Source organism: Temnothorax longispinosus, chromosome 11, assembly GCF_030848805.1.
Source record: "Temnothorax longispinosus isolate EJ_2023e chromosome 11, Tlon_JGU_v1, whole genome shotgun sequence".
Lineage (NCBI taxonomy): Eukaryota > Metazoa > Arthropoda > Insecta > Hymenoptera > Formicidae > Temnothorax > Temnothorax longispinosus.
The window spans coordinates 2,024,244-2,047,495 of NC_092368.1; the positions used below are offsets into that span (position 1 = coordinate 2,024,244).

Consider the following 23,252-nt stretch of genomic DNA (forward strand, 5'->3'; position numbering starts at 1 on the left):
ACATTTTGAGTTGTATAAAATGATTTTTTAACGTATCTAAATGTATAATATATCTAAGAACGAGGTTGAATGTGTAACTCTCTCGTCAGAATGATTAGAAAAGTATTGCAGATGACCGAAAACAAATGATTGAAAAAATTCTTTTTTTAAATTTTATTTATATGCCACGGTAGTATTATATTCCACTTGCAGTCTTAATTTGACAATCAAAGAAAAGAGGATAAATCACCTAGTAAGACATGTGAAATTGTGATACTAAATAACATTAAAATCTCGTAGTTGTAAGTTAATTTTTCTTTACTTTTGTATAATTTTTGTTCTAGAGAAATATTAAACTGACTTTTTTTGTGAATCTTTTTTAATCGCTTTAAAATTATATTTATCATCACTCGATCATTCGGTTTCAAAAAATCAATCTTATTAAAGGTTAGTATTACCTGGTATTACGTGTTACGGACGATTGAAGTTGCAATTTTTTTTTAATTATAATTAAAATTCAAAGAAAACTCATTTTAGAAGGAAACATTGAGCAAAATGTAGCCAGTCGTGTAAGAAAAAGGAAACCAATTAGAATATATTAATCCAGTAATGAGAAAAGGAACAAAGAACAGAGATGGTTTTTTTAAACATTTATATTAAATTTTATCTTTTTTAATCACTTTTTCACTTAGAGATGAATGTATATCGTCATTTAATCGTTCGATTAAAAAAAAAATTATTAAAAGGTACGGCAGATTAAATTAAGTTGCAATAAAACTAATTTTTTTCAAATTATAATTAAAATTCAAAGCGAGCTTATTTAGAAGGAATTAAGCATTGACCAAAATGTAGCCAGTCGTGTAAGAAAAAAAAACAATTGGAATATATTAATCCAGTAATGAGAAAAGGAACAAAGAACAGAGATGGTTTTTTTAAACATTTATATCAAATTTTATCTTTTTTAATCACTTAGAGATGAATGTATATCGTCATTTAATCGTTCGATTTAAAAAAAAATTATTAAAAGGTACGGCAGATTAAATTAAGTTGCAATAAAACTAATTTTTTTCAAATTATAATTAAAATTCAAAGCGAGCTTATTTAGAAGGAATTAAGCATCGACCAAAATGTAGCCAGTCGTGTAAGAAAAAAAAAAATTATTCAAATATGTTAATTCAGCAATGAGAAAAAGGAACAAAGAAAAGATATAATAGTTTTATCCTGACATTTCGCAACTGCACCCTCCCCCTTAAGTGCTCCTAGTGCTTATTCTTCATTTCTCTCAAATTGTTTTTATCAATTTTTAAACTTTTCCGGCGCATTTTTTTTCCAACAATCACAATGCCCTAGATACCTACGTTTGACTCGGAAATGAATGAAACAGTCGTCGTCAAGTGTATAAAAACGTTCTCGACTCTCGAGTGTAGATACGGGTGATCGAACAGTCGGACGTATATTCGACCACTCGTCGCATTCATCCCCCGTTCATCCCTCGAACCGAGTATCATTATCGACAATTCATATTCCGTCTTCTGTAATTGTCTTGCTGATAATCTCAAAGCGATATAAAGCGCATACGCGTATTCTCTTGCAGATCATACGATTGATTCTCTCGTCCCTTTTATAGGTTATGTGACATCTCTGGGCTCGCGCGTAAACCTAAAAAAAAAAATGATAAGACCTTTCTTGGAACGGTTCTTTAAAGTAAGAACCAAGCAAGATGCCATACAACTTAGGCGAAGGCTTTCGATATTTTATGCTGTCGTTGGATGGCATTGTTTCGGCCTCGCTTTCTACGTGATCATGAAAAGGGAGATGCCAGAAGACGCCCACGAACGAAGTAAGTCTAGAAGCCTCTTTAGCCTCTTCTTCTTTAGCCGAGCTCCTTACACAGTTGATCCTTTTCTCTTTTTCTCTCCAACGTGACGAGAAAAAGAAGAAAGATAAACCGTGCAAGAAGTTTAGTTAAAAAGAACAGGCCTTAGGTCTTGTCGACTGTTGATCTTGAATCTTTGTCAAGGAGAACGACGGAACATCTGTTTTTACCCACAGGGATGGCTATTGGGCTCTTGAGTCCTATACCTCATACCACTATGCACGTGTATCAGATATCGGGCCTGACGCTTACCAACGATTTCGATATCGCGTACAAGGCCAAGCTTGAGCAGATAGAGAGAGAAACCAAGGAGGGTGAAAGTCCAAAGACGGACGAGAATTAGGTAACACTTAATTATTATTTATTATTTCTCTCGTGTAGCGTCATATAATATGTATTATCAAAAAGAGATAAATTTCGTTGGGCTTTATACTATCTATACGTGTACAAAATACAGAGCTATCAATCACTCAGTGTAACGCCTGGGAGAAACTTTTTCCTCGGCCACTCAAGAGATAAACGTACAATATATATAACAATTGATTGGTTCGGCAGACCTCTCTCTCTCTCTCTCTCAGGGAAGAGATCTCCGTAAGGCAATAGCGCCAACGTTGGACCCGCCAGATTCCGGATTCAATTCCTTCAGTCTCTGTTCCATCTCGCATAGCAACGCCGATCTGTAGGAGACAAATATGCAAGAATATAAAGTGTTATGTTTGTTACATTTGCGTCTAGGATGATATTGATCGAGAGGATTCTTGTTTTCAAATCTCATTCCTCACCTATACTCTTCGTAACGCATCACAACCTCCTCCAGCTCCTGCTTGTACAGCCTGGTGAGCATGGCGTTGAAGCAGTCCAACTCGGGCAAGCGGAACAGTTCCCAACGCAGCTTGCGATCCAAGGCTATCGAGGCTCTGCTGTAGACGTACAGCCAGTGCGGTATCTCCTCGTTGAGATAAGGATTGGCCGGCACCAGGACGCTGTGAGAGTGAAAGTGGGTGTGCCGCGGTGGCGACACGACCCGCACCGCTTGCATCTCGTGCGGGTAACACGGGTGTTCGTACTGCGCCTGGCGCGTGATGTGGCTGAAAGAGTAGAAAGGCGAGAGATGCTTTCGTCGCGACGGCCTGCCTGAAGTTCTCTCCCGAGTTCACTCACTTGACGTAATAAACGCCGTATTCGGGAGACTCGATTCTTTCCCATCCCGTTGGCAGACCTTCCTTCTCGAGCGGATGCGACCAGTGCGTGGTCTTGGTATTGTGGTCGATGTAATACTTTCGGCCGCGAAGCGTGAAGTCGACCGACCACCCGGGCGGCAAAGGCAACTCGTCCTGCTGCTGTTCACTCCGAGAACTCGATCTCTCCGAATAGCACCTACTGTAGCTTTAACCGAAAATTGAAACGATTATATTTTCGACGAGCGTAAGACACAGAAATGATTTTTACGTTTATTCGTAATCGTGGAATGAAAATTATATCAGTTTCAATACGTAACTTTAACACTTTAGCTACACTGGCTTTAATCCTTTAATAAATCGTGATTCTCGTAGATTTTTTAGTTAAAATACTACTGATGAAGTTTTGAAATGCAATGAAATGAGATAAAAATACGCTATAAATTACTATAGTAACTTTCTCTTAATAGCAGAACGTTATTTGTACGTCATGCAATTTGAAGCTTCAATAATCACGTAAGCAATTTGTTTGTGTAGTATAAAAAGCAGGTAGTATAAAAATTCGTAATTAATACGAAAACTGTGGAAAAATTACTCTCGTACCCGGCATTGTGACGATAAACGGAGTGATTGTAGTCCTCGTAACCAGAATCGACGTCGAAAGGCATGTAAGGCATCTGCGGTGTCTGGACCCTGTCCAGGTGATACTCGGATCCAGCGTATTGATTCATATAAGTGTGCGACATTGCGGGCGATAGTTCGGGATGGTACACGGGTGTCGCGGTTCTCGAAAACATGCTGTCGTTCATTCCGGTATTAACGGAAAGGCTGGCAAATCTATCGTGAAAACAAAAGGATTGTAATCGGAGGAAATATATAAATCACGACGCGTTCTTCTGGGTAAAGTTCTCTTCCGTTCTCTTAAACGTCTCTGTAGCTTTACTTTTAAAATATTGTCGCTTAACAGTATGTTACAGTTATGAAGTGTCATTTCGTAAGACCAAATTAAACGTAAAATCTATTATTGACCTTTGAGCTAAGTTGGGAACGGAACTGTTTGGCGTGTACTTTCCCTCATGGCTGCCCAGACCGACGGCGCTGGTCGTGGTTTTCAGATTTCCGAACTTTTGCACCATACTAGGTTGCGGAGAAATGGACTATGACACGAGAGAAGCATCGATAAAAATCAAAAATCTTCAGACGTCTTCTTACATGTTTCAATGATTCTTGGCCAGGACACACTGCTGCTTGGGAATTACGAGATAGCGTATAAAACTTTTTCGTCGAATGGGAAAATTGATGGACGTAATTGGTATTCTTATTGGATTCGTTGTTAAAATTGGAATTTATATTTTTCGCAAGGATATATTCATTATTTTATATAATTTTGTGTTCTTAGCAGCTTGTAGACCGACAAAAACATTCTTTTGACAATGCACAATTACAGGAAACACTAATCTTGGCAGCATATTGTACTAAATTAAATTAGCATTAATTAAGTATAAATTAAAGATCTTGTATTGAGATAGGGACAAAAAATGAAATAATATGAGAGTTTATAATTTAATACTAGCAAACTTCAATAATATTCAATATTATATATAATATACATATAATATTATATGTATAATATAATAGCTTCGCAGCATATTACAATAAATTAAATTAGTATTAATTAAATATAAATTAAAAAAGATATATGAAAAAATTACTTTTTGAAATAATATGAGTATTTAATACTGGGAAACTTCAATAATATTCAATATTATATATATATATATATATATATATATATATGCTAGGGAATATTGCGTAACGCAATATATCATGTGCTTATATGCAATACAATTTTTACCGTAGAATTCGGCATCATCGGATGATTGTTACGCCGTCTCTGCCTCTTGTTCGGCTCTGTCGTCCACACGTTGATAACTAAATACAAGTAATGCAAATTGTATAATATATATTTCGACTGTAAAGTAGGTACAGTGTTAGATAGTATGAGCGAAAAAGAATGGAAGGGTAGACTTTGTCTTTTAAATACGTATCATTAAAAATGTACTAGTTTGCTAATATAAAAAAAAGATACATGAAAACGAAAGAAAATTTGTGAGAGTATGAAATATAATAAGTTAAGTTAATTGGAAGATATAAGTGACAATTAACGACAAATGTGTAGTACGTGAAAATTGTCTCGCCTAATCTAATCCGATCTTAAGAATGCCCTTTTTTACATTCAAAGGGAGAGGAAGAGAGAGAGAGAAGAGTAGAAAGGAGTAAATTCCGAGATACATACTCGGCATCTCGGGTGGCGTCTCCTTCTTCACGTATTTGCCGACCACCCCTTCCTTGATCGTTCTCAGATCTTTGTTCTTTTTTGACAGCATGCTGCGCGTCTCGGGCTTGTCAGCAGTGAGATACAGCAACGTCAAATCGGAGAATAGAAACGTCCCAAACGTCACACAACACCGAAGCGACTTAACCTATCGGGCGCGCTGCGAGTCGCGACATTCGACGCGGATGGGTCCGCGGGTGTGCTTTAAGAAGGAAAGAACGAGGTACGCGGCAATGAGGAGTAACGAGAAACAGAGAAATTACATCGCCCGTTGTCTAACCCTTTTCGAGTACTCGGAAATGTCGCATCTCGCGCGACCCCCCCTGAAGTTATTCAAGGTTTGTCGTCGTCGTCGTCGACAGGCACGGTTCACTCGGAAGACTGTGATAGGAAAGGGAGGGAAAAATATCTCCGGTGGGAGATTTTCACGTTTATGTATATTAATTTTTTAAGTTACGAATTTTGTAGATTAAATTAAAACTAAAATATTCTACATTATAACATGTGTGTTATTATAATATATATCTGAAATATTTTTTGACTTATTTATTTTGTTAATACCGCAGTTCCGGTATTAAAATCTGCGAACATCTCCGAGCGACCAGCTGATTTCGTTGCAGCGGAAATTTGTACGAACATCTTTTAGTTTGAGTGCGAAAACCATTTGGAATTTGATCATCAAAATTTACTGCAGATTTTTTAAATTGAATTTTTGCGGATTGAAGGATCTGTCGGTCGGTAAAGTAATAAACGCTTTGCTGATCGATAAAGTCGCGCGTGTTATTTTAACGAGTTGGTAAAGTAGCGCGTACAAATCGCGGAAAGATTCGAATTTTCAAAGACCGAATTTTTAAAGTATCAGAAGAATATTCTAATAATCAGATAAATAAGGATCGCGGTTTCAAGAATTTCTAGAAATTTCAGTTGAATTCCGAGTCACGAAAGTTTAAAACTCGGAAAGTAAATATCGGAAGAAAGATGGAAAGAATGTTATAGAAGTGTAAGTCAATTTTTTTAAGACATTATGGTCTATATTCTGAACGCTCTTTTATCGATAAATACGCGCATTTATTTCTGAATAAATTCTATAGTATATGTGACGTAAACTATATGCTAAATGCGCGCATTTATCGATAAAAATGTGTTCGGAATACGGGCCATTGACTCGTGTGCATAGATGCAATCTATACAATATATAAATTGCATCTATGCACACGAGTCAATATTTAAAAGAAATTTGATTTACACCACTATGGCTTTTACCCCTCCATATATATGTATATGTATACATATATATACGTTCACTATGCCGCACACAGTCACGGGCATGGATTTTAAATATGACGCGCGCACACGTCCCGTGTGCGCTCGCAATTGGTGCAACTTCACGTGCGAGGGGCGCATTCACGACGCTCGTCCCCCCTCCCCTCGTCCCGCAGCTCGTAGTACTACGCGCGCAAGGCGGTCGCGCGCGCGGCGAGGACGGCGAGGTTGGCAGCGCCGATTGGCTAGGCGTGACGCTAGGCGCGGAACGCGGCGAACCGGACCGAGCGCCGAACATGGTGCGAGGACTGCGAGGCGAAACGTGAGGCTGCTACGCGTTGTCTTACGGAATATCGATTGGGTCCCGGCGTGGGCACCGCGCGCGTCATGCGGCGATCATGAACGGCGTGCCCCCGCGACGACGACGACGACGACGACGACGAGGAGGAGGAAGAGGAAGAGGAGGTGGTGGAGGAGGAGGAGGAGGTGGTGGTGACGGTGACGGTGGCCCGGATCGCGAGTGCCCCGCGGCCGATTTAACGCGAGAAGGGTAAGCGCCGCGGCGTCGTCGTCCATTCGCCTCTCCCGCTTTCGTCGAGCTCATCGCGCGACCACGTCCCCCGGACGTCCTCCCGAACGACGTGCGACGTCAACCTGTCCCCCTCGCCGGGCGCTGCTTCGAGATGTCTCCCCCCCTCCGACCGATCTGTCATCGTGCGTTTAGCGGCGGCTCGAAGGGGGCACCCGGGGCACCCTATTCCTTTGGCCGCTTCCCCGACGTCGATGAGATTCCCGAGGAGGTTTCCGTATTCAGCGAATTTAACGATGAGAATCGACCCTCGCCGTTGTCGAGCGGATTTGATTGACTGTCGAGCGACGTCGTGGGAAGATCTTTCGTAATTCATCCGAGAGAAAGCTCCGATATTCTTTCTTCCACTTTTCCCCCTTTTTCGGAAGACTACGCGCGAGTATCTCAGTAATTCTTGAATGGATCAGCCTCAAGATCCAGAGTGTCTTTGATCGTGGACGAAACGAATGGCAGAATTGATCTTTGTGACTCATATCTGTAGTTGTTGTCATTTTAATGATATCGTGACTCATCCTTCCTGCTTACGTTGCCCTACGTGGAACTCAGATTGCGCTATCATGTTATTGTTTCAGCATTGTCAACTGCGTCGCTCTGGAACTTATCATTGCAGTTTCTCACTCATAATGGACCATGCGCAAAGTACAAGCGAACGTACGAATATGGAGTTTGTGAGGCAGTCGTACATTGCCTGTAATACTTTTTCTCAGGTTAGACAATCTGCAGCATTGATTACCCATAGAGGTATTTTAAATGAGAAAAAGACATTGACACAGTTGTCCTATTAAATTTTAGGGGGTGTCATGGAAATATCAAAAGTTCTGGCTACTGTAGACTTTCCAGTGCACAGCTGAGGCAAACGGAATCTGAGATGGACTCCCCGCCATCATGTTCGCTAAGCGCTGGGCCTCTCAGTGATCTTGGTAGCAGTGGCCTGGGGGGTTCGATATCCAGCGATTCCGTTAGGGCACATCTTGCGATGGAGGTAGGACGATTTCCTTTGACCTTCAATTAAAGATTCGATGCGCGTACAACAATTCGTTTCCTAAGGTAAGGGGGAAAGATAGAGGCCTAGAAGCACCATTGTGTTTCTATTTCCCCCCTTACCTTAACAAATCGTTGTCCACTAATGTACACCTGATGATCTCTGAAATGAAATCTCTTTCAGATGCAGGAGAGCGACATAGAGAGCAAGTCTCTATCGCAAGATTCTTTCGATTATTCGGACGGCATGTGCGGCGAGAATTTCAACACCCTGAAGAAGGGCCCGGGCTGGGGTGACGCGGACGGCAAGTTGGAGGTCGAGGTGGTCGATGTAGCGATCAAGCCGCCGCCGGAATTTCAGGACAGTCCGTCGCCGCCAGACTCGGAGTCCTCGTCGGTGCCGATTCTGAACTACGCGCGATTGATGAGACGCCGAACGCCGCGCTGGATCGACGACTACGCCGAGAACCTGGTGCAGTCGATGATGGAGGAGGGGCTAGCGATCTCTTGCCGCATCTCCTGGCCGGAAGGGAGGATCGCGCCAGTTACGACTCCGGTTTCGGTGGTGGCCCGGTCCCAGCAGACCAATCCTAAACGCATGTGGGATCTAATGACGCCACCGGTGTGCCAGGGCGCTGCCACTATCACCATTACTCCGTACAATACGCTGAACCGGCCGAACTCGCGCTGCTCGCTGGCCTCCTCGCGACTGTCCAGCTCGCACAATTCCATCAACACCACCGGGCTCGGCCACAAGGCTGACGACAGCAGCTTCATTACATCCGCGATGTCGCACGATGTGTTGACCACAAGTGAGATTAGCGACATGTACAACGTACCATTTGATTCAGACATTTACACAGTGCCAATCGACGTGGTGCGGCCGCTACACGATCTGCGAACGCCACAGCGGCCTAAACGGCACCGGCATCATCGCAAGAGACGGCGGAACGTTTCTGCGAGTTCGCAGAGCGAGTTGGAAGCGCACATCCAGCAGGCGCGTCATTATTGCGGCAAATCCCGTGCCATCACGCATGTCATTAAGTCGCAGCGTTTGCTGGCCGATGTGTGCTGTAACGAGGGCAATCCTGGTGTCGGTGGCGCAAGCGGTAATGGTGGTATTAGCGGCGGTGGCAACGGCGGTGGTGCCGGCGCCGGCGCCGGCGGCGGTAGTGGTAGTGCTAGTGGTGGCGGTAAACGACACAGCGTGCCGGGTACTTCCGGTCGTCACAGTGTCAGAGCGTCGAACGGACATGCACATAACATCGGCGAGCCGATCCACATGACCCTGCACGAGGTGCGACAGTATCTACAGACGTTGTACTCGAGCTCTAGCGATTCCAGCGAGAATAAGATCAAACGGGACAAGGCTCCTTTGCTGGGCCACACGCCGGTGCATCTCGCCGCGACGCCTAAGGCCCTCAGTGTAAATAATAATAATAGGTAAGGGTGATAACTTTTATCGATAAGATAGGCGGCGAAAGAACGTCTTTTTTTCAGAAGTAATGAGCTTTTATATTCCAGATTGTTTTCTTTTATTTACCTTTTATATATCAAGTTTCAATATCAAAGGTAAATAGAAGAAAACAATCTCTTTAGATATCAAGAGAGATAGTATCTTTAGATATCAAAAATGTTCTTGGCTACTGTCAAATTGGCTGTAATAATAATCTAATAATATCTTATGCTGTCTAATAATAGGTATAACAGTAACGCGCACACGGACTCGTCCACGGACACGCCGGTGTCCAACAAGAGCACTAGTAACGGCCTGATGATCCATCACCACAACAATAATAATAACAATCATAACAACAATAACTCCAATAATGTAAAGAAGCACAAGAGGAACGCGTTTGTCGGCATCAGGCACAAGAAAGCGCGCGACGAGTCGCACAAAGAGAAGAGCGAGTCCGAGCGGGAGAAGATGAAGAAGAGTCAGCGTAATTTCTCGCTGAATCTCAAGCAGACGCTCTGTAATATCTTCCGATTTCGACGACTGGGTTCCCCGGACCACTTTGTGGAAAAACGGAACAGCATCGTGCAGGGAGAGATTGTCGAGGAGGAGGAGGGTGTCGACTCCGATCAGCACACGAATAACAACAACACCGCTCCGTCTGAGGTAGAGCCGTCCGCGCAGAAACTGCCGTTCTTCAAGCGCGCTCTGCCACCTCTGCCCAAGAGTAATAGTCAAGTAGGTGTAGAGCAGGCGGAGGAGGCCCTTACGGCAATGGCGCCCAAGTGCGAGTCACCGAGCTCGGTACAGCAGCAAGTTCCGCCGCCTGTCGTGCGACCAGAAGAAGACGCCGCGGAGGACACGAGTATGGATTTTGCAGCTAGTATCGAGAAAGTGAAGGATGTATGTAAATTTTATTGTTCTTTTCATCGATTTTTGATACGGGAAAGAGTTACAAAGAGTATCTGTGATACATTTTCATTTTCTGAAACAGTACGGATGGTATTGGGGACCTATATCCGGCGAAGCGGCGGAGAAGATACTATCCAACGAACCGGACGGCTCGTTCATTGTGCGGGACAGCAGTGACGATCATTACATTTTTTCCTTGTCATTCAGACTCAACAGTTGTGTGCGACACGTAAGGATAGAACACGATCAGGGTAAGTTCTATCGCACCGTGTGTACAAGATTCTCAACGAAACTGTACGCTTTAAATGCATTTCTTTCGGCACGCAGGTAATTTTAGCTTCGGCAGCTGCACGAAGTTCAAGTCGCACACTATCGTTGACTTTATCGAGAACGCGGTCGAGCACTCGCGCAGCGGTCGCTATCTCTTCTTCCTGCACCGGCGGCCGGTTTTGGGCCCGATGCGGGTACAGCTGCTTCACCCGGTGTCGCGCTTCAAACAGGTACAGAGCCTGCAGCACACGTGCAGGTTCGTCATCCTGAAGATGGTGCGCAGGGACTTGATCCCGACCTTACCGTTACCCCGGCGGCTCATCGACTATCTCAGCACGCCCCATTATTACAGCGAGCAGCTGGCGGCCGAACAGGACGACCGGGCCGAATCGCCGGTCAGCTCGTCGACTGGCGAACTGGAGAAGATCTGCTTCACGCCGCAGGGTCTCTCGTGAGGTATAGCCGTATGACTTTTCCCTCTTCCTCCGCTCCGCTCTCTGTGCAAAGAGACACTTGCGCCGAGCGTCGCCCGCGGCGTTAACGCAAATTTAATTCACGGTTTAATTAACTATTCGCAACATGTAAAAATTTACATCGCCGTTTGATTCAGACTCAGCCGACGATGCAAAAATTTAAAAGGTCGCTGAATTAAATTCCGGCTGGAGATAATACGGGATTTCATCTGCATTAAAATGTTATGTTACCGACGCGCAGAAATTAATTTCGTAACTTCAATTAATTTTGTTGTTTACATGTAAAAATTTATCTTTACTTGATTGAGTTTATGTCAGTGAATAAGAACTCAATTTCTTAGCTTAATTAAATACATGTTAACATTAACATACAAAAATTCAACATTTGCTACTGAATGAAGTTCTGGATAAAGGAATTTACCAACAGATTCATTAAATCGACTTAACTAACGACAAATATAAATCATCGTCCTGACAATTTGACCATTGGTTTTGGTCAGATTAATTGTCAAGACATTTCGATCATGGGTTTTTTGGTCCTTTTAAAATTGATGTAATTTTGAAGCTTTTATATACTAGCTTGATACACCCGTGCTTCGCTACGGTATTCGCAAAGGATTCTATAATTCACCTCCGAATTTAGATTTGCCCCTTTAGGGGTTGATTAGGACAAAATCTTGAATTATGTGTTTAAGCATTTGTATGGGTAACCTTTGTAAGCAAAAACCAAGTCGAAATCTCATCGGGCCTAAGAGATATTGAGGAATCCGTGAAAACACGTTTTTACCCCTTTTCACCCCGTTAAGGCTCGAATTTCTAAAAATCCCTTTTAGTGAGTGCTTACGCCATGGAAGAAATATACTCCTCGAATTGATAGATATATCTATGTTTCAAAATTATATCAATTTTAGAAGAACCAAAACCCATGGTCGAATTGTCAGAACGATGATTTATATTTGTCGCCAGTTAAGTCGATTTAATCAATCTGTTGGTTAATCGTCACTGGCAATATATGATCTATCTTTGTTGTTTAAAAGAATTTAATTAGTAGCTTAATTGAATTATCCGTTAATGTGCGGAAATTCGACGATCGAATTAAATTTTCGTTTATATGCCGGAGTTTAATTCGTGACTTAATTGAATTTTTGTTATCGTCGACGATGTGACGTACGGTTAATGATTTTGCGCTTGTGATTTTGACTTCGACGATTTACGGCGTATCGATTCGTAAAGTGAGTATTGTGATTAAACTTGAAAGTAGATGAATATATAGAGAAATTTCCGTGTGCACCATATATCTAGAGCTGCAAGTTATGGTCGTCTCAAGTTACCTGATTTGATTGTCGAGGGAAAGGAATCGATTTCATTCTGTTTCAACAGAAGTCGCGATATTGCATATCGCAACAATCTATGTATGTATTACGCTGACACGAGACTTCTTGAGATAACATATAGTTTTCTTTCCTCGAGAAAATATAAACGCGATTCTGTGCAGCTTGCATCGCAGCTAAATGTAAAACTGTTTGCGGGCCTACAGTTATTAACTGGAGCGGTTAACTGAGAAGAGATTCGCGACGAAATCATTTCTTGATCCCTTATCAAATATTACTTGACGATCACATCTCTGTTGTTAATTTATGCAGTACAACTTTAGAGGCAAAGAGAAAAAGAGGAGACGCGCGACCCGAGCTGAGCGTAAACAAATTCTGTATAGTCTCTTTCCAGTTCAGTTCCTTCTTATCGACTATAACGAATGGCAAGATTACATGTGACATAAACCACGCACAAAATATCCATTTATACACGTATAAGTACATATATAAATATACACAAACGCGTATATATTGAGGAGAGGGAGGGAGAGAGAGAGAGACACACGCAGTGGTCGGATGGAAACTTTTTGCGTGCCATACTTGCCATTTTCCGTTGAGATTTATGCAAATTGACATTGGCATTTCGTTGAAGATTATATTTAGCGTTTTATTCGTTGCAGCCGTGCTTCCTGTTAAACTCGATAGTAGATAGAATATTCTTATAATTCGGAGCTTTGTCGATTTAGTTGATTTAGATTGCTAGAAGATCAAATCGACAAGCTGAAAGCATGGGAATGTAATGCGAATCACATTTTGTGGAAATTGTTGCATTTTTCTTTTACGAATCGATTACGCGAAACCATTGAAAGTTATCTCGATTGTAAAAAAAACTCTTACAAGTATATATAACCAAGGGAAATTCCGGCAATATATAAAGGGTAGCTAAAGTCGCAATGCGCAATTCGAATGTTGCATGATTTCTCGTTCGTTTAAGTAATCAATTTAAAACTAATTAACATTTAGTTGATAGAAAGGCAAGTAGTGTGAAACATTAGTGACTGGTGCTATGCGGAATTTATATTCTTCATTTTCGTGCGCGATTAGAATAATCGCGCGTTTATTTTTCTGCTCAAACAAGTTTGACAAAGCAGCGTCAGTGCAATAACGTTCATCGAAATTAATCGGATTCTAAATGATACCGCAGTTCCATCTATATCTTTATATTATATCCTTTTAATTTCGATTGTATATACGATTTTATTTTACGAACTTATTAATTACACTTTCGAAAATTATTTTAAAAAAAAAGTGACACAAACTTTCTCTGCAAGCTTTCTCGAAGTAGATACTCATTCCGACCAATTTTCATATTTCAATGTTCCCTAGAGCTTAACAACGTGGCATTAGTATTGCTGTAGATCTTCCGAAGGAGAACTTCCTGTTGCAATTTGTAGGCGAAAATCGTGAAGATACATCCGTTGATACCATAGATCCCCCTTTCTCATTCTTTCAACGTTCGTCGATATCGAGGAGTGGTTCGTTGACTAATTTGTTACCTCGAGGTACAAGTGAAACGTGAATTACGTTTGTCTAGGAAGTGTGTCGCTTGAAACTCCGTTTTTTGCGCTTTGATAAATTCGCAGGACACAGTACGCGCACACAAATAACACACACACAATATATATATACACCACACACACACACACACACACACACACACACACGCGCGCGCGCGCGCCGCAAACAGACATGTATACACGGACAAATTTTGTACCCAGTAATCCACCAAGGTAGATTTTGCAATACGATTACTATTAATATTAACGAGATCGTCCAGGGGGACTGTGCGAGTCCTGCGTGGGGTTTGTAAGGCATGTGCGTATAGTTAATAATGGTACCACAATACCTCACAGTCACAGAGGGAGGTATACGTATATAGAGCAGAACTAGTAAGGTTTTATAACGAGCGTATTTAAATCGGCATAAGTTGCACACATCATACATACACACACACACACACACACACACAACACAGAAATACACATACACACACGACAGGCGTGTGATTTCAACTACAAGGAAATTCTAGTTGTAAGGGAGCGTGAGCGTCTTATTTAATAAGATTATTGTTTTAAGGGTCAGTTGCATTAACAGGCTTAATTAATTGACGCGACGGCAGATGATAATCCTAGGTAGTAGCGAATTAAGAGACAAATTTTTTATTAACTGCGTTAACTTATATTAATTTTAAGTTTAGTTAACTTAGTTGACCTGAATTGATTTAAATTAAATTCGATTTAATTAAGTTTCAATTAGTCTTGTTTCAATCTAAGTCAACTTAATTAATCGAGTTAATTTAATTTAAATCGGTTTAAATTAATTCACGTTAAAATTCCCGATTATAGCGCTAACGTTAGTGCAATCGCCTCTGAGATTTAGTTGTACCTTGATTGATTAACTCTCTTGTAAATCATAGTCCTAGCCAGTAATATTGTAGATAAGAGAGAGAATGAAAGTTTATTTAATTATTGCAGATAATTAATTATTGTATAATATTAATCGACGCTTTCGTTAGCTACAGTTGATGCAACCGGCTCTAAGAATTAATTGTAAGAGAAACGTAGCGTTCTGCGCCAAGCGGAAGCGGCTTCCAAGGCTGCGGCGTGTCGTAGCTAAATATAATAAATCGGGCGTATTGCCAAGCGCAATACGGAAGCGTGACATTTTCTAAAATAATCGAACGTGATTCTAAGAGCGAAATAACGAAACTCGAGTTTAGCGGAAAAAAAATACGGCACGTTCACAGGCCGAGGGAGGCTCGTTAAAAAAAGGTAGCTCAAGTCTCCGTCTGTCCGATTGTCGATTGCGTGATTAGGCGACGGGAAGTGTATGTGTCAAACGTTTTTGTATATTTGTAACATTTTCGTCGTCGTCGCGCGCGCGAGCACGCGCGGCGCCGTAAGGAGCGATTGCTTTTGAATGTACACTTCTTCTAGCAAAATGTGATATTACTGATAAACGGACGGCCACACGATGTTAGATCCGTCTCGCGTCACAGCGAAACGCAGCGAACGTTTAAAACGAATCGAGCGTTCATATACAGACCTGTCCCGGCACTGTTGCGTACTTTGCTCTCGATTTTCCGACTGGCTCGAGCAATGAATCCTTTTAAAGCGCGTTATCGGCGTGATACCTTGCATGTGAAATGAAGCTTCCGATCCTGGTTGTGAAAAAAAAAAAATGTGGCGGATTTTCATTTCGGAGGCCCGATCGAGATTCCCGATGAGAGATTCGAACATCGATCGGCGTTACCGTCGCTTGGCACAGAATGTAAAATGCAATCCTCTCTCGTATGCCAAAGTATGCAGCTGTACCCAGAGTACAACATCTGTGTATTTTCGTTCGGTGTTAAATACGTAATTTAATTCGCGTGCAAAGACCCTCACGCGATTATTTTGTGAATTTGTGTTTCTAGGACGGACACGTATTCGCGAAATTTGGCACAGAAATTATTTAGGGATTTATATGTAAGAAAAGGGATCAAAGAATTAAGATTAACCCTCGGTTGTCACATGAGGTCAAAGTGACCCCATTTTTTAAGTAACATATCTTAAAGAGTACTGTGCAAAATTTTGAGCAAAAAACATTGAAAAATGAAAGTTATGATTTTTTCCAGAACTTACATTTTTTAAAGGATTTTTTTTAACATGATGCCACTCAAAGTTAATTTTTTATAATGAGAATACACATTCTACAATGTTTGATTCTAGAATTTTTTGCGATCCATTTAAATTGTTAGTTTTCGAACAGCAGCTGCTTGAAAATTTGGTTGAGGTCAAATTAACAAACGTGTTCGAAAAAATAGATATGACAACCGAGGATTAACTCTAGAAAGCTAACTTTTCTTTCCCATAGTTGTTTATAATCGTATGCTTCTCCGAGGCATGTATTCTCCGAAAATGAGAAAAAGAACGCGCGAAAATTTACTCGTTGACTTAACTTTCTTAACTAAAATGTTGCCGTAGCTTTAAAATTTTAGGAAATCGTGGCTTTCGGAAAGTTTTCAAAAGTTGAAATCTTCAGGGATCAGAAAAGACCAATAGAAACATACGTGTCTCAGAGATGTATACATAGATAGTGTCCTAGGGTTAAAGAAAAAAGAGAGACGTACAAGATGTTGTACTTCGGCTGTACGAAACAGGTATATTAAAACCTTATTATTTACATTATAATTGCCGAATGCTAGTCACAAATACTGCATTTTTCAGTTGGACTTCAGTATTGTTTATTAATAAAATACCAATTCACGTGCGAAATCTTGTATTTATTCTTACTGATGTTTTAATCCAAGCAAAAAAAAAGGGGGGAGAGAGCGAGAAGGAACAAATTGCAGAGGTCTGAATGTGAGGAACAAACAGGTTCACTTTTTAAAACATTGAATGAAAGTAATGAGAATCCGATCTTTGAATTTTCTTTGGATATTTTCGAGCCTTGCCAAATTGGCCACATGTTCTTTTCGGTGTTTATTCATGTTATCTGGACATGGCTGGGCATCGATAAAGCTTAATGAGTGAATAAACATGCTTGATAAAGAGCTGACGTTTCGAAGCATGGACTTGTCTGATCCTTGAAATCATACCTAGCAATTCGATCGCAAAGATCATTTACTGTATACGCGACGAGGTGTGTACTAATTTATTCCTTCTAGTCTAATTACAGGGTGTTTTGCATAAAGCAACTCGGAGCCATATCTGCGGAGAGACACTAATGATGCAAAGGAAAAAAAATGCTACAGAATTCTTTCGGGAAAAGATTTCGATTCAAAAGGAATTTTGATCCAATTGTCCGTAGAATTAAACGAAAATTTTCTCAAGTCAATCGTTCGGTTACTCGGACTGGGACGCTTTAAGCGGGACACCCTGGCACGTCTTTGTCACCAAGTTCGATTGTTATCAGAGCGGGAATGTGCACGATAATCAATCTTGCTGCGGACTTCTTAATTTTGTAAATACGACGCGGCAATACACGTTCCGGGATTTCTATCAGGATCGAGTGCCGACGGATCTCTCGATCCGGCACTCCCGCGATTCCGTAAATGTAAAAAAAAAAATAAAAAAAGAAGTAAGATAACTGACTGCGCGAGAGCAATTCAGTATATCGCCGTTTTGTTTCGACAATGTTTTGCGAGTCTTCTAAAATCCGATCTTTCAGTGAAAGAACCACTACTCTGCTCGTTTTTCATTACACACACACCTTTGTAAAATATTACAAATATATTTATTTAATCTGTATTCCAGCTCCTCCGAATATTAAATTAAAACACATTAGTTGATAATGCGTTTTCGCCGATATACATTTACATGCGAATAATGTAACACCATATGCGAATGTGATAATTACTTTAACATCGCCGTAGGGTAAATTTGTGGGATCAGTTGATAATTTTAAATAACTAATATATATATATATATACTTAACGTCAATCACGCACCCGAACACAAGAAACGAATCCTGTCCTTCGTTATCGGTTTGTCACAGTGACATGGTATATGTAAGCGTATGAGATAATCGCGTATGTATTTGATTACCCATGTTTGTACTGCAATGTTGAAAATAAACATTTTTTGAGATTAAAACAACGCCCCGAATTCTCGTATCGTCAAGGATCAAAGTTTCGTCCCTTTTGTAAGGATAAAATTTACAAAATAAAAATAATAGTAATATTTTCGTGCGAATAACCGGTGGAACAAGAATTATTCGCGCACAAGGGATTTGTGTTTACTGCTCAGATAAAAAATTTATTGTTTTCCTACAGGAATGCCGTTGACTGATGAGAGTAACAGTAACCGTCGTTCCCTTTTCCCTTTTAGCAGACGGATTCTATTTTAAGGTGGAATACCCAAGGTCTTTCTCACTAGCTTTTGCGCTATCCTCTCGAATTCCTTGCGATCTTCCCTCCACATCTTGGCGGCATCCACATTCGCGCCGCTCTCGTCGTTCGGTTCGGCCAGCATACTTACTACGCTCAACAGTATCTTCTCCACGCTCTGCACCGGGCTCCACCTTTCCGCGCTGCTTTCGTAACCCATCGGATCGTCACCAGGCGCGTGCAGTATGCTTATGCAGACTCTTCCATCCGCGTAGACTAAACGAAAGGAGAAAAGATGCAATTTCAATTGACAGAGTTAACCGACAGAAATCTCAATGTTGCTACACAACCAATAATTTTTGATAACCGAAATACATCTTATCTCATATGCTTGATAATAGCGATATCTTACTGTTGGGATGAAACATCTCGCAGGTGAACTGCATCTTCGGAGGGCTCAATGGATAATCCGGAGGGAAAATTAACTTCGCTGGAAATATGCCACCTTCAAAGCACGTCCCCTCTGGCCCACTAAAAATTCCACCAACTTATATTGAAAAATTTCTGAGAGAGCCTACATAAGTGTTGTTTATTCAGCATTAAATATGAATGTTCTACTAATCCATGCGCGAAGAACAGTGAGATAAAAAAAACTATGTACAACGCGGGCAGAGAAGTCGACAGTGGAAGTTTCCCGAAAAGGAAAGAACGAGGAAAGACCTACGTGATGAGGGCCTCCCATTCGAAGAAGTTCTCCTCGTTAATCGGGCCGGCGATGATGCCTTCCGGCGGGTTCAAGGTTAGCTCTGCAATGATCGTCATAGTGCAGGCATTACTGACTCTGCGAGCAAAAATCATCCTCGCCGCGATCGACGGCGCGGAAGATCAGAAAGTCACGATTCTCACGTTTGTACTCCGCCATCAGTCGTCTGAGTGCCGAGCCAGCCATCGTTTTGATCATGCGGGGGTGATCCGTCGGTCGACTGCGACTGCTGCGAGACGTCCAGGTCGACGGGCGGCTTCCCCCGCCGCGAGGTCCCCCCCTCAAGGCTGACCCCGGAGAGCGACCGCGACGGCCAGGATCGTCGGAATCAATTCGATGACCCCGAACGACCTTTTCTCCACAATTCCACTCCACTCCACCGTGTAGATCCGAGAATCAGCTGTTTTCTCCTAACCTAAAACCCACGGCTGCGCCGCGCATGCGCCGCTCTTCCCATCGCGCGCCTGCCACGTGACGCCGCGAAGCCGCGTTCCGAAACTTTGTCCCTCCCGGGCGCACGGAGTCGTCGCGCGTTCCGAAACGCCGCTCTTTGCCAGCCGCTGCAGTCTCGCGCTCCGATTCGTCCGTTCGTTCCGCGCCGACCGAACTGGACCGAACGTCTACGCTGCACGGCCAATGGCGAGGCGAGGTTAAACGGCATCGATTTCCAGAGAGAAAACAGAGCACTCCACGGGGAACGTCCGAAAGGCTAAAATCAAAATGACGGCGAGTTTGCGGACTTGTTTAAGGGCATCCTGAATTTTTACAGTGACAACATTGTTCCAGGAAGAACACTCGTACGTATCGTATGTTCCGCGAAACGTCCGTACGATAATTAAGCGACGTTATTTCCGGCGTCGTCGCGAACGATTCTCTCCGCGGTCTCGGTCTCGCGTAATTACGGAGAACGTGTGAAAGGACGAGGCGTAAACGAGAGAAAAGGCAATTCCAACGGCATCAACACCACGGCGAGAACGTTCATTTCGCGTTCGCCAAAGTTCGTCAAAGCCGCGCGCTCGATCGTAACCGAGAGATATCCGTCGCGATGACGTCGATGCCTCGTCGAGAATCGCGTCGGTGATGGTTACGACGACACCGGAGTAGCCAGTCGTGATATCATCGATAAGTGACGTTCTGACGTTTTCCGCTTTGAAGGTTATTAATTGACGAATCGTTTCAGCGGTTTTGACAGGCCTGTGTCGTGCACCCGACTTCTCAACAACATCTTAAGGAGCTGAGAGCATGGCTTCGGCGATACTGCAGGTAAGCCGTTTGACAACAATGCGTTTGTATTTGGAAGCGAGACGGGCAACAGAATTATTGAGCGATCGATGATTTTGCAGAAGGCCATAGATCTTGTGACAAAGGCCACGGAGGAGGATCGTAATAAGAACTACGAGGAGGCCCTCAGATTGTACGAGCATGGCGTCGAATACTTTTTGCACGCAATCAAATGTACGTCTAGTAAAGAACTTTTAATATTTAGTATTAAGTGAACATTGAACATTGAAAAATCGGACACAAAGCATCTAATCATTTGAGCCTTTCAAGATTAAGTTAAACATTGCTGTAGTATTGTGAGCTTAACGAAAATTATTTATTGCTTGCTTAACGAAACAAATTATATACGAATTGTATATGAACGCAATTGTATTAGAATCAAGAGTCATATTTAGATCCAAGCTTAGATCTTCGACAGCTTTATATTAGTTTCTGTGTATATATATATATATATATTTTTTTTTTTCCAACTTATTTAATTGTATCTTAAATTAGCCTAATTAGCTTGACGATGGATTTCAGACGAGACGCAGGGAGACAAGGTGAAGGAGAGCATACGAGCGAAATGTATGCAGTATTTAGAGAGAGCAGAAAAATTAAAGGAGTACTTGAAGAAGAACAAGAAAAAGCCGGTCAAGGCTGGGGCAGATAATGCCAAGAGCGAGGATAAGAAGAGCGACAGTGGTGACAGTGACACTGACAGCGACCCCGAAAAGAAGAAGCTGCAGAGTAAATTGGAAGGCATTATAATGAGCGAAAACACAAATGTTCACTGGAGCGATGTGATTGGTCTCGATGGAGCCATAGAGGCTTTGAAGGAAGCTGTTATTCTACCTATGCACTTTCCTCATCTCTTTACGGGGAGGCGCATACCTTGGAAAGGTATTCTGTTATTCGGAGTAAGTAATTTATAGTACGGCAAATTTGACTGTGTACATTTTTGGTCAATGAAATATATATATTGTCATATTTTTAATTTGCCGTTTAGCCACCAGGAACCGGTAAATCATATTTAGCAAAAGCAGTAGCGACGGAAGCTAATCAAGCTACCTTCTTCGCCGCGTCGTCGTCGGATCTAGTAAGCAAGTGGTTAGGAGAGTCGGAGAAGCTTGTGAAAAATCTGTTCGAATTAGCGCGACAAAAGGAACGTAGCATAATATTTATCGATGAAATAGACTCGCTCTGTTCGTCGCGTTCCGACAACGAGTCAGAGTCCGCGAGGAGAATAAAAACAGAATTTCTAGTTCAAATGCAAGGTACGTTTTTGATGTCGAATATCTATCTCGCGCTCCTGGCTTTTGCCAGAGCGATCGCGAATCCAGTTGGACTAATGCTTTTACATATGTACAACAGGTGTAGGGACTCATAATGAGAATATACTCGTGCTGGGGGCCACCAACATACCTTGGGTCTTGGATTCTGCGATCAGACGAAGATTCGAAAAGAGAATTTACATTCCGTTGCCCGGAAAACAGGCGCGCGCCGCTATGTTCAAGCTCCACATGGGTAATACGGCACATTGTTTGACGGAGGAAGACTTTAAGACATTGGCGGCTTCCACCGACGGTTATTCGGGAGCTGATATAAGCATTATTGTACGGGATGCCCTGATGCAGCCGATCCGACAAGTGCAAATGGCTACACACTTTAAGCGCGTTAAAGGACCGTTGCCGAGGGATCCTTCCGTTATCGTCGACGATTTACTTACTCCGTGCTCCCCCGGCGATCCGGCTGCCATAGAAATGAATTGGATGGAAGTCGATGGTGAAAAATTGTTCGAGCCACCAGTTACCATGGTAAGGTTCACAGATGTTCCTCCTATTTCTCTTCTTGTATACAAGAAGGATATACTTTAATATCTGACATATATTATATTACACATTACAGAAAGACATGATGAAATCGCTAGCAACGACCCGTCCCACAGTGAATGAAGAAGATTTGGCGAAGTTAGAGAAATTTAAGGAAGATTTCGGTCAAGAGGGTTGAGAGACTCTTGAAATATCTCGCAATTAAGTTAATGGATTTATAATTCAACAAATATTTTTAGTTATACATGCTTGCCTTATTCCTCTTATGATAACACGCTTGATAATATCTGTATAAATACGTTATATTCTCTCTCGGAAACGATCTTTTGTCCTTCGTCTCCTTATTTAGATCTCTACTTTTTTTTTTTTTTTTTCTTAAGCGCAACAGCGAGTGCAATCCGGTACCGTAAGCTTATCGCTTATTTACTTAGCGAAAATGATACATAACTTATGAAATAAACCATATATTTTGAGATAAAAAAATTCTTCGACTTTTATCAGACAGTCAGACAAGAGGTAGATAATTTTTTATCATAAAGTGCAAAGTAGGAAAAGTGTTGGTGATACATTTACGAGGTATATGGCAAACTCTGTGTTTAATGCGTCGCTATATATAATCGCTAAGTGATAAGTACCTAACAAATTAATTGTAAATCATAGATTTTATATAGTTACTTCCTAATCACCTTTGATTATAGTTTTAAACACTCTTGCGTATTCTGTTATCCGATTGTCTCGATCCGAGAGTGGGCTTTTAACGCGGGATCGTTCACGGAGTCGAAAAAACGAGTCGCGCTCTCAGCCAATTTAAATTTAAAACAGAATACGCTAACCGAAATCGACGGAGTAACAAGGGTTATGTAACATACTACATACATAATACATAACATATTATAGATATTC

The 23,252-nt window shown here is 41.8% G+C and overlaps 4 protein-coding genes across 5 annotated transcripts; 2 read left to right on the plus strand and 2 right to left on the minus strand.

Annotated features, from left to right (window-relative positions):
- Positions 1-2,194: 2,194 nt before the first annotated feature.
- Positions 2,195-5,806, minus strand: LOC139821505 (protein salvador homolog 1). Of its 2 annotated transcripts, XM_071792567.1 has the most exons (7): positions 5,330-5,806; positions 4,889-4,965; positions 4,063-4,190; positions 3,637-3,870; positions 3,017-3,241; positions 2,638-2,943; positions 2,195-2,532 (listed from the first exon to the last, which is right to left on the minus strand). In XM_071792567.1, exons 1-7 carry the CDS (start codon positions 5,418-5,420, stop codon positions 2,430-2,432), a joined length of 1,164 nt encoding a protein of 387 aa, XP_071648668.1. In that variant the 5' UTR covers positions 5,421-5,806; the 3' UTR covers positions 2,195-2,429. The 2 variants fall into 2 exon arrangements, with proteins under 2 accessions (XP_071648668.1, XP_071648669.1); XM_071792568.1 differs by lacking the exon at positions 5,330-5,806 and having other exon boundaries at positions 4,063-4,277; positions 4,889-4,953.
- A 2,214-nt stretch (positions 5,807-8,020) lies between these two features.
- On the plus strand, positions 8,021-14,310 carry LOC139821502 (uncharacterized). The gene is given in 6 exon segments (XM_071792561.1): positions 8,021-8,053; positions 8,056-8,202; positions 8,386-9,644; positions 9,903-10,560; positions 10,652-10,820; positions 10,897-14,310. Coding segments are annotated over 6 exon segments (2,664 nt in total). The 3' UTR covers positions 11,295-14,310.
- A 2,483-nt stretch (positions 14,311-16,793) lies between these two features.
- Positions 16,794-19,697, minus strand: Ubc7 (ubiquitin conjugating enzyme 7). Its single transcript, XM_071792596.1, has 4 exons — positions 19,401-19,697; positions 19,219-19,300; positions 18,907-19,025; positions 16,794-18,770 (listed from the first exon to the last, which is right to left on the minus strand). The coding sequence occupies exons 1-4, from the start codon at positions 19,453-19,455 to the stop codon at positions 18,511-18,513; spliced, it is 516 nt and encodes a 171-aa protein (XP_071648697.1). The 5' UTR covers positions 19,456-19,697; the 3' UTR covers positions 16,794-18,510.
- Positions 19,698-19,894: 197 nt separating this feature from the next.
- Positions 19,895-23,247, plus strand: Vps4 (vacuolar protein sorting 4). The gene is made up of 7 exons (XM_071792591.1): positions 19,895-20,054; positions 20,438-20,520; positions 20,601-20,712; positions 21,061-21,437; positions 21,527-21,794; positions 21,892-22,334; positions 22,426-23,247. Exons 2-7 carry the CDS (start codon positions 20,500-20,502, stop codon positions 22,525-22,527), a joined length of 1,323 nt encoding a protein of 440 aa, XP_071648692.1. The 5' UTR covers positions 19,895-20,054; positions 20,438-20,499; the 3' UTR covers positions 22,528-23,247.
- Positions 23,248-23,252: the final 5 nt, after the last annotated feature.

Coding starts and splice junctions, on each gene's coding strand:
- Ubc7 (XM_071792596.1), bottom strand. CDS start 19,455: ATGATCAAAACGATGGCTGGCTCGGCACTCAGACGACTGATGGCGGAG. Junction 19,301..19,400: donor ACTGATGGCGGAGTACAAAC/GTGAGAATCGTG, acceptor CGATCATTGCAG/AGCTAACCTTGAACCCGCCG. Junction 19,026..19,218: donor GAATGGGAGGCCCTCATCAC/GTAGGTCTTTCC, acceptor TGGAATTTTTAG/TGGGCCAGAGGGGACGTGCT.
- LOC139821505 (XM_071792567.1), bottom strand. CDS start 5,420: ATGCTGTCAAAAAAGAACAAAGATCTGAGAACGATCAAGGAAGGGGTG. Junction 4,191..4,888: donor CGATGATGCCGAATTCTACG/GTAAAAATTGTA, acceptor CTCGTGTCATAG/TCCATTTCTCCGCAACCTAG. Junction 3,871..4,062: donor GTTCCCAACTTAGCTCAAAG/GTCAATAATAGA, acceptor TTTTCACGATAG/ATTTGCCAGCCTTTCCGTTA.
- Vps4 (XM_071792591.1), top strand. CDS start 20,500: ATGGCTTCGGCGATACTGCAG. Junction 20,521..20,600: donor TGGCTTCGGCGATACTGCAG/GTAAGCCGTTTG, acceptor ATGATTTTGCAG/AAGGCCATAGATCTTGTGAC. Junction 20,713..21,060: donor CTTTTTGCACGCAATCAAAT/GTACGTCTAGTA, acceptor GATGGATTTCAG/ACGAGACGCAGGGAGACAAG.